Here is an 11,999-nt window from a genome sequence, read left to right on the forward strand (position 1 = left end):
TCCGACCCCTTTGGGTTTGGTCTGGGGGGAGGGGGAACAAAAACAAAAAACAACGATTAAAACAACCCTGCGGAGAATGAAGGAATTAAACCGCGAAGAAAAGCGATACAACAGCCACATCCGCGCCGCACAAAAAAGGGGCCGGTGAGAAGCTACCGTCGATGAGTGCGTCGCTTCCGATGTTTAATTTCTGCCGGCGCAAACGTTGCCGGGGTTCCCACCATTTCCCGTCCCGCGTTTCGGAGTGGAGTTTCCCTGGATGGTTCTGATTGGATTTGCTGATTATAGCACCTTGTGCGCCATTTTCTTTCACCATCATTAAACACTCCCCGCGGGCGAAGGTAAACAAAGGCGGGAAATGGTGCGAGCGGGTTTTGCAAAAGTCATCACCTCGTGATCGCGCTGTCTCGCTCGCTTTCCGTCCCTTTGGGTGGGGTGGTTTCGGTGTTGCAACAAGGAAACGATACACGAGAGACAAGAAAACAGAAAGAAAATACAAAAAAAAAATAGCGATAGAAATGGAGGGCAAACATCGTCAGCGATAGGAGGTACAGTTCATCTTGTGTTTTGTAATTAAATTTCCTGTCCCTGCACGCGCTGGTATCGTGTGCCCTGGCACGTTCCAACGTTGGACGTACAACCTGGTACGCTGGGAGCGTCACATCAAAACCAGGAAATTGCCGATTTCCGAGTCAACTATCCAATGTCCTATTGGATATCTTTTGCTTCTGGGGGTTATGGCGCGTTTTGCTTTTGTTTTCCACCTTCCGTTTTCATCCTATTGCTGCCAGCTCCCATATTTGCCATACGCGACCAACGGTGGGATTGAAATAAACTTACAAAACTAACATTTAACAATATGCGACCGAATGGTGAAGCTGAAACAATTGCCATCCGAAGATGCGCCCCCCCCAGCACGTGGTGGAAATTCCGGTTGCCCCGGGATGTGAAACGACCGTACCGTACCAGCGCGCAGTTGCGTCGTAGAATTTAATTCCGAAATTCAAGCTCATTTCCATAATCTCCTTCAGGACCGCAATGGCGGGACGAGATCTCTCGAGTAAATTGTCCCTGAGTGTGTCTCCGCCCGGTAAGGTATATATTGCTTTTCCGCACTACACTAATCTTTCACTCAAGCTCCACCCCGCTTGCCACCAACCGTACACCCGTACACCCCAAGCTTCGCTCGAAGCCGTATTCTAAGTACCGCCAGCTAACTCATTCCGTATGGGCAAATGCCCTCCATCCGACCTGGGTGAATGTTGCTGGTGCGAGCTTGTCGTACGACAACCCCCCCCGGTAGAACATTACAACTGGTCACAGGGGTTTTTTTTGCTTCGGTCTTTTTCGTTACGTGAAGAATTCCATTACCGGTTCGCGTCTGCAATACGAGCAAGCACGCCAGTTTGGCCGAGGTAAGGGCAAACAGCCATATCGACAACAAAATATCGGCCCGGTAGCAATAAAATTCCATTGAGTGGGATGCCAGGGCCAGGAGCAATGGAGCTTCTACAGGCCATAAGGAGGAAGGGGGAAGGGGTGGAAAGGAGAGAAAAAACCAAACCGTCTGTCCCAGCCACCACTGGGACCGGAAGTCTTCTTGGCGTGAACTGTTACCAGCGCGGCACTCGGACTGGTAATGGTAATTACGTCTTAAGTGAAGCGTAAGTGAGTTTCATTTACATTTCGACAAAATGGCGTAAAGAAACCACGCACGCACACACACACGAGCGCGCCCGGCCACATTTTTATGGCACCGGAGTGTGCCGAGCAAATGGAATGGACCGAAAACCACCGAACATCTTAGCCAGAAGCATGAAATTGCTCGTAATTCGACCCACTGGATGTGACTGGCGTAAAGATTTGTGAAGCGTATGATTGCCACCAGTCGTTTTGTAGTTGCGCTTGTGTAGTGGTTTTGTGGGTAAATTTGCCATTTTGTTTTTTGTCGGACCTGACCACCCGCCTTGCCCCCTGTTTTCATGGGTGAAGACAATGCCAGTGCCGCAGCCGGCAAAGTGTGCCGTCCGTCTGCCCGATATGCGATGATGTGTAATGTGGCTGTGGTCGTGACGTGGCGGCAGACGTTGCAGAATAGCACACTGTTGATGAAAACACATACCAGCTAAGATTGTCATTAATCCAGAGTTGAATATCCGAGGTACGCTATTGTTGAGAGTGGGATGAATCTGACCTAGACTCAGAGATCTGAATGCATCTTTGCCCTATGTGAAGATCGCAGAATCTCTGCTCTGAAAGATCAAGACTCCTCTAAGGTTCATGAATTCTTCAAATGTGATGACATCCCCAAGGATCGCCCATGATTAATATAACCTCAAAGATACACAATTTGACGATGACTTATAAATCCTCCAAGATTCATGAATGCACGCTGTTGTTGAGAGTGGAATGAATCTGATTTAGACTCAGAGATCTAAATGTATCTTTGATCTATGTGAATCTCTGTTCTGAAACTTCATGAATCCTCAATGGTTTTTTATACTCTTCAATTGTTGTGACATCTCTAAGGTTCAATAACTGCCGAAGAGTAATATATCCTCAAAGATTTCACGAGGATTCATAAATCCTCAAAGACGCAACCGTCTCGAATAGAGCCAAAAATTCATAAATCTTCAAAGATTCATAAATCGCTAAGAGATCCTAAGAAATCTAAGAGTCGTGATATTCTAGAGACGTGATTTAAAAACTATAACCTAGAATAGTTGCTAGTGCAACAATTTCTGCCTCATTGGCCAACTAAAGTTCTTGGGTTATTTCTCCAATACAGAAATTCTTATGTTCAGAGGTTAAAACATTAAAAACCTTAAGCGTTGATGAATCTTTGGGAATTGTAAAAACTCTCAGAATTTGTGAAGCTTCCAATTCCGAGACGGCGTAATCTTCCAAGTGGATGGATGAAATGGATTTAAAATTTCAAGTTGTGGTAATTAGCTATTCTTCTTTCCATAGATATATTAAGCTTAGAATTCTGGATCACATTGAAGATTCAGCCCAACGTCTACGGCTAGACCATAGTGCCCGTCAGTAAATCATCCCTTTGTTCATCCCTCTCACTTATCTGTTCTCTTCCATTCCGTACAGTGCGGACGAAGGTTTCGACGGGACGTACCCAACGAACGTGGTCGTGCGCAACAACGGTTCCTGCCTGTATGTACCGCCGGGAATTTTCAAATCTACCTGCAAAATCGACATCACCTGGTTCCCGTTCGACGATCAGCGGTGCGAAATGAAGTTCGGCTCGTGGACGTACGACGGGTTTCAGGTAAGTAGTGGGGATGGGCCGCAACCTGTCAAAGCCCGAAACGGCTCGGTAGAGCCATTGCAAGTCGGTGTTGCAGGGCGCGATAGTACAACGCGGCACTGTCTGGCATACACCGCACGGAGTATTCGGTTGATTCTATCTACAATTATCGCGCAATGGCAAGGCTTACGGATTTTGCACGGGTTGTACGGAAGGGTTAGAAATAATGCCATTGCGGTTATGGCGCTCGACTGCGACTCTAGCTCATTTCGTTTGCGTCCCGTGGTGGTGTACGCCCGCCGGGGGTCGGTGCGGTTGGCGTGTACTGGCAAACGACTTACTACACGCGGACCAGATGGGATTCGTACTGCTGCTGCCACACACGGGATGTTCAATTTCGAAAAACACTGCCGTACGGCGGCAGGAACCTCCCGACTGGCGTTGAGGACCTGCCCTTAGGAGGCTGTACATTGCCTCCGTCGACCACCGGCAGAGCGGGTGTGTCATTCCAGGGCAAGATTATAATGTTGTTATTCAATTTAAAGTTCTAATTGATTATTTTTCCACAAAAGCCGCCACCGCTCGAACCCGGGGCCGGCAAATCTGGCCGTGCTAGTGGCCACTCCTGTCGTGCTCTGTCACTTCCCATATTCGCTCCATGTCAGCCGAGGGATGCAGACAAAGCCCGGCGAGCGGGGTTTTTTTTTTTCATTTGCCACTGCCGGGTAGCTGATGCGCATTTCTGGGCGTTGATTTTGGCGTGTTTAATCTGTCCACAGAAACACACACAGACAGACGGATACAGCTGGGTGTAGGTACCGAGCGCACGCTTAGGACGCATGCTATACGTGGCTGTGTTTGCACAGCAGTGTGCAAATGCAAATGGTACCGATTCGAACACAGCCCACCACGACCGGGCTCCCTTCAGGCGTTGCAACGTTTTCACCTCCCATGGGTACCGGTTCGTATGCATATTTTCACCATCATGTAGTGCCCCCTGCGTTCGCCATTTTGCACCACCTCGGACATATATTGGACGAAGCATCCCCGGTCGGGACAGTAAAGGTGTAGGGCGAAGGATCACAGCAGTGCACGTACGTGCCCGCTTCGAATGCAGGAAATGATATTACAATAATTGCAGTGGAAAAGCGGAACCATAATGGAGATTTATGCCCAAAACGGGTTCGTCGCGGTACGAGCAGATTGCACAATGCCATTCCAGGAATGGGCAATGTGTTGCCGCGAACACAGGGAAGGTTGATGGGTTTTTTACGGCGGGAGGGGGGTAGAGTATTGGGTGAAAATTCAATACCGGCTGATGATGATGATCGTGATGACCCGTTGCGGCCACTCACGGACGGCCCGACGCACGGGCAAAATGTCAATTTGTTAAGCATTCCAGCGCAGCACCATTGACCGGGAGGCACTCAACGCAAAGGAGAAAAACCGCAAACATACACACACAGGATGCAGTGAGTGTGTGTGTGTGTGTGTGTGATTTTACAAAATTAAATTCCCCACCACTGGCCGGCTATAGTATGCGAAACAGATACCGGTACCGTAATAGAGGGTATTTTGTAGCAAATTTGTGTGTTTTGATTGACCGCAAGCATGATTTGCGTATCGATTTGGCTGTGGGGTTATCGATTTGCACCATCGGAATGTGGAAATGTTTCGAAATAATTTGTTGATTACTATGCGATTTTGTTTTTTTGAAAAGGACTTCATTTTCGCAGTTTATAGTCTATTCAGTGCTCTCTTTTTCCATATCATGCCTCGATGGAGACGCTTGGTTGTTGATAAAAATGAGGCAAGAAAAAAATATTACGTGTCATGCAGGATCATGATGGCACGGCCGTGTACACCATTAAATTCATACAGCAACTAGAGATAAAACCGATAACTTTATGCTGTGGAAACTAAAATAATATATTTAAACCTTCATGGAGACGCCTGGTTGTTGATGATTTTAAACGATATTCGTTATATAAATAGTATGAAGCATTCAAAGGACATGATTTACATTATTGATTTATAATTATAATTGTTTTGACTACGTCTAACACACGCTCAGTCCTAATGGAGATACTAACAAACGATTAACAAAGGAGACCTTAATTGACATCTGAACAGAGTTAAACGAGACCAAAAATTCATAAGATTCTTTATGGCTATCACGCTTTAAAGAAAAACAAGAATATCAGTTTATTACTAACATTTCATAGTAACAGACATTTGTTTCCACATCAATTGTCCCATTCTATTATGCTACATTTAAATATCTTTACACACATATTATTTCGGTTTAACCAGATGAGAATGCTTATGTGGCAAAAATGAAGAGCACGAGATGAGTATCTGGATAACTAAATATTAATTTTTTGAAACAAGTGATGAATTCCGTTCCACTGAATTTTAAGTTGGGAAAATTTAAACCATCAACGGAACAGTACACATGGATACGCCGGTGGCTGATAAAACTGGAAAGCAGCAAATATATTTTTGCGAATATCATAACAATACATGGAATGTCGTCCATATTAATGATTGCGATTGCGATAATATTGTGTTTAAAATATCATTTTATGGAATCGTGCTGCAATATTTCAAACACATTTCCCGGGATAAAACTATAAATCCAATGGAGGCGCCCAGTGTTTGATAAGGTTCAGTAGAATTTTCACGCTGTTGTTTTAGGATCATTTTGTTCAATATAAATAGCAACCAGGTTCAGGTTGTTAATTAAAATAAATGTTCTTCATATTTGCATTCAAATATTAGTAAAACTTTTTTATCTCCCAAAAAAAGGGTAAAGGAACGATTCCTCATACGCTTGTTAAGCACTTGGGCAGTTTTTCGAATTAAAGCAGGACAGTTCCTTCCTAGTGGCGACCAAGCTACTAAGCAGACACACAGAGAATGCCAAAAATCAGCTCCACTCATCGGTGACATTCGTCAAAGTGAAATCTCGTTGCGGTGAGATGATATTAACGTCACCTTGATGGATAGCTTCAGTCTCTTCCCCTCGACATGGGCCAAAATCTCTAGCATCGGTACCGTCTCAGTGTGGTTAGCATTGTTGGTTGATTGTTTCGGAGGAACGTCTCATCCTCTCTCAACCCCCCACACCACTTCGCACCGAAACCTTCACCCCCCAGGCGAAGCGATGATTGTGTAAATAATCAATTAAATTAAGTCATGGCAAATTAAATTTCTCGTCTCGGGTGTCTTCCTAGTAGCTAGGACGGCACTCCCGGGCGCAATGTAACATGCTATCCATTACGGGCGCAGTCTACTGGGACGGTGCGAGTTTTGTAATTCATCTTCGCCCGGTGGAACCCGATCCCTTGCCCAGTGCCGGTTTTCCGGTGTACTTCCGCAAGGCAAACCGTGCTTCCCGGTGGCGACAGTGATGGGCGGTGGGAAACCCGAGCCAATAATTAATTGAAATTAACGCACTCCAACCAAACATTGTCGTTGTTGTGTGGAATTTTTGCGGCGTGCAAAAGTGTGGTCGTCTGTCACGTTACGAAGCTAGACAGACAGCTAGCGCAGACAATTACCAACGGCCATCGATCATACAAACGCTGGTAATTTAAATTCAATTTCAATCCATCAAGCATGAAATTGATTCACAGCCTTGTCGCACACGCACACGGAGGTAACGCAAAAGATGGGGGTAAAAAGAAACGGCAACGGACAGACCCAGTGAGGGTTAAGGCGTTTGTGTGCCGTGGTATGGAGGGCACGAAGGTGCGATTGCAGTGTGCTTAGAAAACGGCAACTGACAGCAAATTCGATTTTTTTTGCGTACGCTTCAAATTCCACGTAGCGATAGTCTCACTTGAAAGGCACTAATTAAATTTTCCAACCAATAGCACCGAAAGCAGCTGTACTGTCACTGCGAACATTACCGCGAGGTTCCGCACAATCAAATGAACCGCAATCAAACCCCGCCTTCACTCAACCGTCGCTACGGCCACACCAACGTTGGCGTGTTATTGTGAGCCGGTGAGTTTATTGTTGTTCATTTTTGTGTTTTGTTTTATTATTTTACCTGCTCTGTTACCTTCTTTGATGCTCTCAGGGGCAAACTGCAGACAGGTTCGTGCTGGAAATCGTGTTCAAACTTCAAACTGGGAAACAGTCGACTGACGCTCTCATAAGCTCACTGTCAGTGAGAAACTGTTGAACTTTTATGCATCTACTAAGAAACCCTAAAATTTGCAATCCTTAGTAGTACAATGTCTGTCATAAACGCAGCACTGCTTAACAGTATATGCTGAACCTTTTATTCAGCGACGATTCGTGGGTTCATTTTAAAGAGCGCTTATTCAGCGCGGCTTAGCAGAGCAGTAACAACAAATGTTACTCTCTCTCTCGCTCTCACTTTTTCCCTCTACCTCTCTCTATCTATCTCGCTTTCGCTTTTCGCTCTTTCATCTCTGTCTCTCAGTTACAATATTCCCCTTCTCCTTTATTCTACCTACTCTTTAAGCAAAGTTTTTGGTTGAGGAGAGAATTGAACTTCATATCTGTCCTAGTGTCAAATTATTGTAAACCTGTCTTACCCTCTGCTCTATTGAACAGCTTTAGATTTCCGTCGCTAAAGACCCTACAAAAGCCGTAGAAAGCCGTTTACAGCTGCTGTGCGATAGAAAATCAGTATGAACTGAGCATCGAGTTACTAACTCGACGTATGTAAAATAAGCTCGAGGGAAGAAGAACTCTCTGGATACGAAGAAGAAGTAGAATTGGAGTAGAAGCTCGAGGGTGGATAAGGTGGTGTTCTACACGGATACTCTAGTATTTTAGAGACAAAAAGCCTGTATTTCTCCATCAAAGTAGATTTTTTTTCTTGCTGCGATACATTCCTGCCGGTGGGGTGGGTTGGGTTTGGCGTAAGAATTTAAGAGTCCGGGCCGGGGAGTTCTCATTTCGTCGGAATCTACTTGCTGGGGAAGAGATTAATGGATACGCATCGTTGGAATCTATCGTTGGTCGGCAGTTGCGCTTGCTGTACGCTTCAGTAATGTGATGTGTATACATATCATTCCAGCTGGATTTACAACTTCAGGATGAATCTGGGGGAGATATTAGCAGCTTCATCACCAACGGCGAATGGGAGCTACTGGGTAAGTTATCTTGAGCAATTCTGACTACATGATGGAGAAACCTCATTAATTTCTATCCTTCTCTCTTTATCTCTCTCTCTCTCTCTCTCTCTCTCTCTCTCTCTCTTTCTCTCTATAGGTGTGCCTGGGAAACGGAACGAAATCTACTACAACTGCTGCCCGGAACCGTACATCGACATCACCTTCGCGATACTGATCCGCCGTAAAACGCTCTACTACTTCTTCAACCTGATCGTACCGTGCGTGCTGATCGCCTCGATGGCACTGTTGGGTTTCACGCTACCGCCCGATTCCGGCGAAAAGCTGTCGCTCGGTAAGTATGACCCTACGGTGCCTCACGGTCTCAAGGAAACGCGATGCATCGCCAGGCTGTGCCGGGACCCATAAGAGCCTCGAGATGCGCCCGGAAAAATGGTCCATTCCCCCCCCCCCTCAAAATGAGGCACGGTTAAACATTGCCGGGCTGGCACAAATATTTCAATGAAAAACGAGCTATCTTTTGCGATAAATTATCAACAAACGCAGTGATGTGCGGAATCCCTGAATGCCATCCCATGTCGTTGCAGAAATGTTGCCACCAAACCGAAAAAAACACTCACACACACATATACACAGAAGCCTTCATCCTGTCTCCACCGAAAACTACGGAGGACAGCAAGAAAAAGAGCAACCACAAAAGCACACACAAACACACACACACACACATAGATACACAGTGTCCGTGTCCCAGTGTTCTGGGTCCGAAATTGCATTTGCATCGATAAAATATATCGCTCCTCTGGGGTTCTCCCGGGGAACGTATGCGGCGCAATCTGGTTGCTGCTAACGGGCGCGACCCTGCACTATTCCCTGCACGGTGCTGGCAGGCGCTGCCAGTGTCAGAGCTCAAGATGGCAATTTGCCAACGATAACCCCAATGTCCAATGCAATTGCATGCCATTCCGCTCCATCTCGGGCTTCCCTGCCTTTTCGGGGAGAGCTTTTATCTCCCCCCAGTTCCCCATCATCTCTTTATACGCAGAAGCGTTTCGGTATCGGAAATCAGTCGCATGGCGCTAGACAAAAAACCATCACACAAAACAGCGTAAGGAAGGACAGGGACCGTAAGAAAGAGAGGGAGAGAGACAGGCTACCGGGTGGAATGCAAAAGTGGTTCGCTGTTGTTTCTTCTACCGCAAAAAAAAGACCGGCAGGAGATCGATCTTTTTGCGCGTTGCTACACACATTGCTACCCGGTCACCAGTCCAAAATCACGCGAGCCCTGAAACATCGCTGCAATAATGAAATGCAACCAGGGACCGGGAAACCCTTTAAAGATAAATTCCACCATCTTTAATTATCGAATTTTGGGCCTGCATATGGTGGGTTTATCTTTTAAATGAAAAAAACCCCAAAAAAACTACACAAAATCTACTATAATACTCCTTTTATGGAAGCATCTTGAACTAGAAGCGCCTGAATGTATGCAATTGGTTGTACTTAAGCACGTTTTTAATTTAATGCTTTGTGCTAAGTACAAACCAATATCCAACGAATGTACCCACGGAGTATTAAGTAATTTTATTGTATTAAATCAGTTTTTAAACTCACTTGAACTTACTTAAACGGTTGGACCATAGATATTGTTTCGCATACCTTAAGTTTCCTAAGGCAGACTATACAGAAACAACCTCACTACGAGCAGAGAAATTATTCCTGGTTTAAGGACATCAGATATATTGAAAGCTTTGTAAATATATGGACCATTTACATACTTTATAAGAGTGTTGCGTGTATATTGTTGAAGTTTATTCTCCAATTCTGTCTCACAAACAGCACAAATTAACCACTCATATCTCTCTACTCTGCCCAGGTGTCACGATCCTGCTATCACTCACAGTCTTCCTGAACATGGTCGCCGAGACGATGCCGGCTACATCAGACGCAGTGCCTCTCCTAGGTAACGCACTGTTCATGGCCATTTAGCTGATTGAAAATGAACTCTAAATATTCCCTCCCGTACCTACAGGAACCTACTTCAATTGCATCATGTTTATGGTTGCCTCATCGGTTGTGTCCACGATCCTGATCCTGAACTATCACCACCGCAACTCCGACACGCACGAAATGTCTGAATGGGTAAGTTTAACCGGACCATTGCGATGGAAAGAATGTTGCCACTAAAAAAGTGACTTTGTTTTTGCTTCAGATTCGCGTTGTGTTTCTGATCTGGTTACCGTTCATCCTGCGCATGAGCCGACCGGGTGAACCTTACCCACATCCATGCCGCCCAACAGTGGACGAAAAGAACAAGCAACTGCAGGAGGTGGAGATGCGCGAGCGGTAAGTATAGAGGAGGGTGCAAGATGGATCTCGCATGTCCGGATGACCTAAAACCCACCGCCCATTCCTGCCCCTGCAGATCCTCCAAGTCACTGCTGGCCAACGTTCTGGACATCGACGACGACTTCCGGTGCAATCACCGGTGCAACACGCTGCCACACAATCCCACCTACTACCGGACCGTGTACCGCCAGGGTGAGGATGGTAGTGTCGGACCGATCGGTGCGACCGACACGATCGGCCGCTCCGCCGGTCTCGGTACGATCAGTGCCGGTGGTGGCCGCCTGCACGAAACCGTTTCCTCGCACACCTGTCTCAGCTCGTCCGCCGAGTACGAGCTAGCGTTGATACTGAAGGAGCTACGCTACATCACCGATCAGGTGGGTCCCATTAGCTCAATAGTTGCATTGCTGGAAAGCTAACTCTGTGCAAGTGTGATATGCTCTTCGCGTGAGGTTCCGAGCGCCTGGACGTATGCAATATGTTAAAAAATAACATCATTATTGAAGAAAAAAATACGGATAGCATACTTTCAGGCGCTACGAAACTTACGAAAGCAAATCCCCAAAGGATAATGCCGTGTGAAGATCTACACTTGTACCATATCATTTTGTCATGCGAATTGCATACCTTGTTGGCAAATCAGTCGATTAGGGAAAGAAAAATGGCGAATCAAAAATCCATCCCCCTAAAACTATGCAATCCGATTGACGGCAGAAGCTTACCGTAGCGCTAGTTATTCAACAAATGAAACCTCATCTATGTCCTGTTTCCCACACACACCACACAAGCAGCTCCGCAAGGAGGACGAGAGTGGCGAGATCACGCGCGAATGGAAGTTCGCCGCCATGGTAGTCGATCGTCTGTGCCTTATCATATTCACCCTGTTCACGATCATCGCCACGCTGGCTGTCCTGTTCTCCGCGCCGCACTTTATCGTTTCATAACAACCATCAGCACGGCGGCACACCGGCACCAACGGTCACCACGATCGTACCACTACTACGACCCTCCCTACCCGCACCAACACGACCACCGCCAACACCGAACCCGGCACGCACAGCGCCGTACAGGGCGTTGACGGCGGCGATCAACACGACGACAAGCACGGCGGCGGTTGCAATGGTTTCGCGTACGAGCTGCAACGTTGCTGCCCGCTACCACTACCCCTTCTGCTCGTGCTGCTCAGCGGCCTGCTGGTGGCGTGCTGGTGGCTGGTGCGCAGGCGGCACTCGCTCGCATACGGTCTCGCACAGCTGGCCACCGTTGCCGACTATCGC

General features: G+C 46.6%; 1 protein-coding gene across 1 annotated transcript in view; it reads left to right on the forward strand.

The window, feature by feature from the left end:
• Positions 1–11,680, forward strand: part of LOC128711450 (neuronal acetylcholine receptor subunit alpha-7-like) — a 68,792-nt gene extending 57,112 nt beyond the window's left edge. Inside the window, exons 5-12 of the mRNA XM_053806330.1 lie at positions 3,103–3,283; positions 8,322–8,397; positions 8,516–8,710; positions 10,250–10,336; positions 10,406–10,515; positions 10,586–10,719; positions 10,799–11,099; positions 11,511–11,680. Of these exons, the coding sequence (XP_053662305.1) occupies positions 3,103–3,283; positions 8,322–8,397; positions 8,516–8,710; positions 10,250–10,336; positions 10,406–10,515; positions 10,586–10,719; positions 10,799–11,099; positions 11,511–11,666 (1,240 nt within the window). The 3' untranslated portion in view covers positions 11,667–11,680. The remainder of the gene's footprint in view (positions 1–3,102; positions 3,284–8,321; positions 8,398–8,515; positions 8,711–10,249; positions 10,337–10,405; positions 10,516–10,585; positions 10,720–10,798; positions 11,100–11,510) is intronic.
• The last annotated feature ends 319 nt before the right edge of the window (positions 11,681–11,999 follow it).

The sequence above is a fragment of the Anopheles marshallii genome, chromosome X (assembly GCF_943734725.1).
Source record: "Anopheles marshallii chromosome X, idAnoMarsDA_429_01, whole genome shotgun sequence".
NCBI classification, from domain to species: domain Eukaryota; kingdom Metazoa; phylum Arthropoda; class Insecta; order Diptera; family Culicidae; genus Anopheles; species Anopheles marshallii.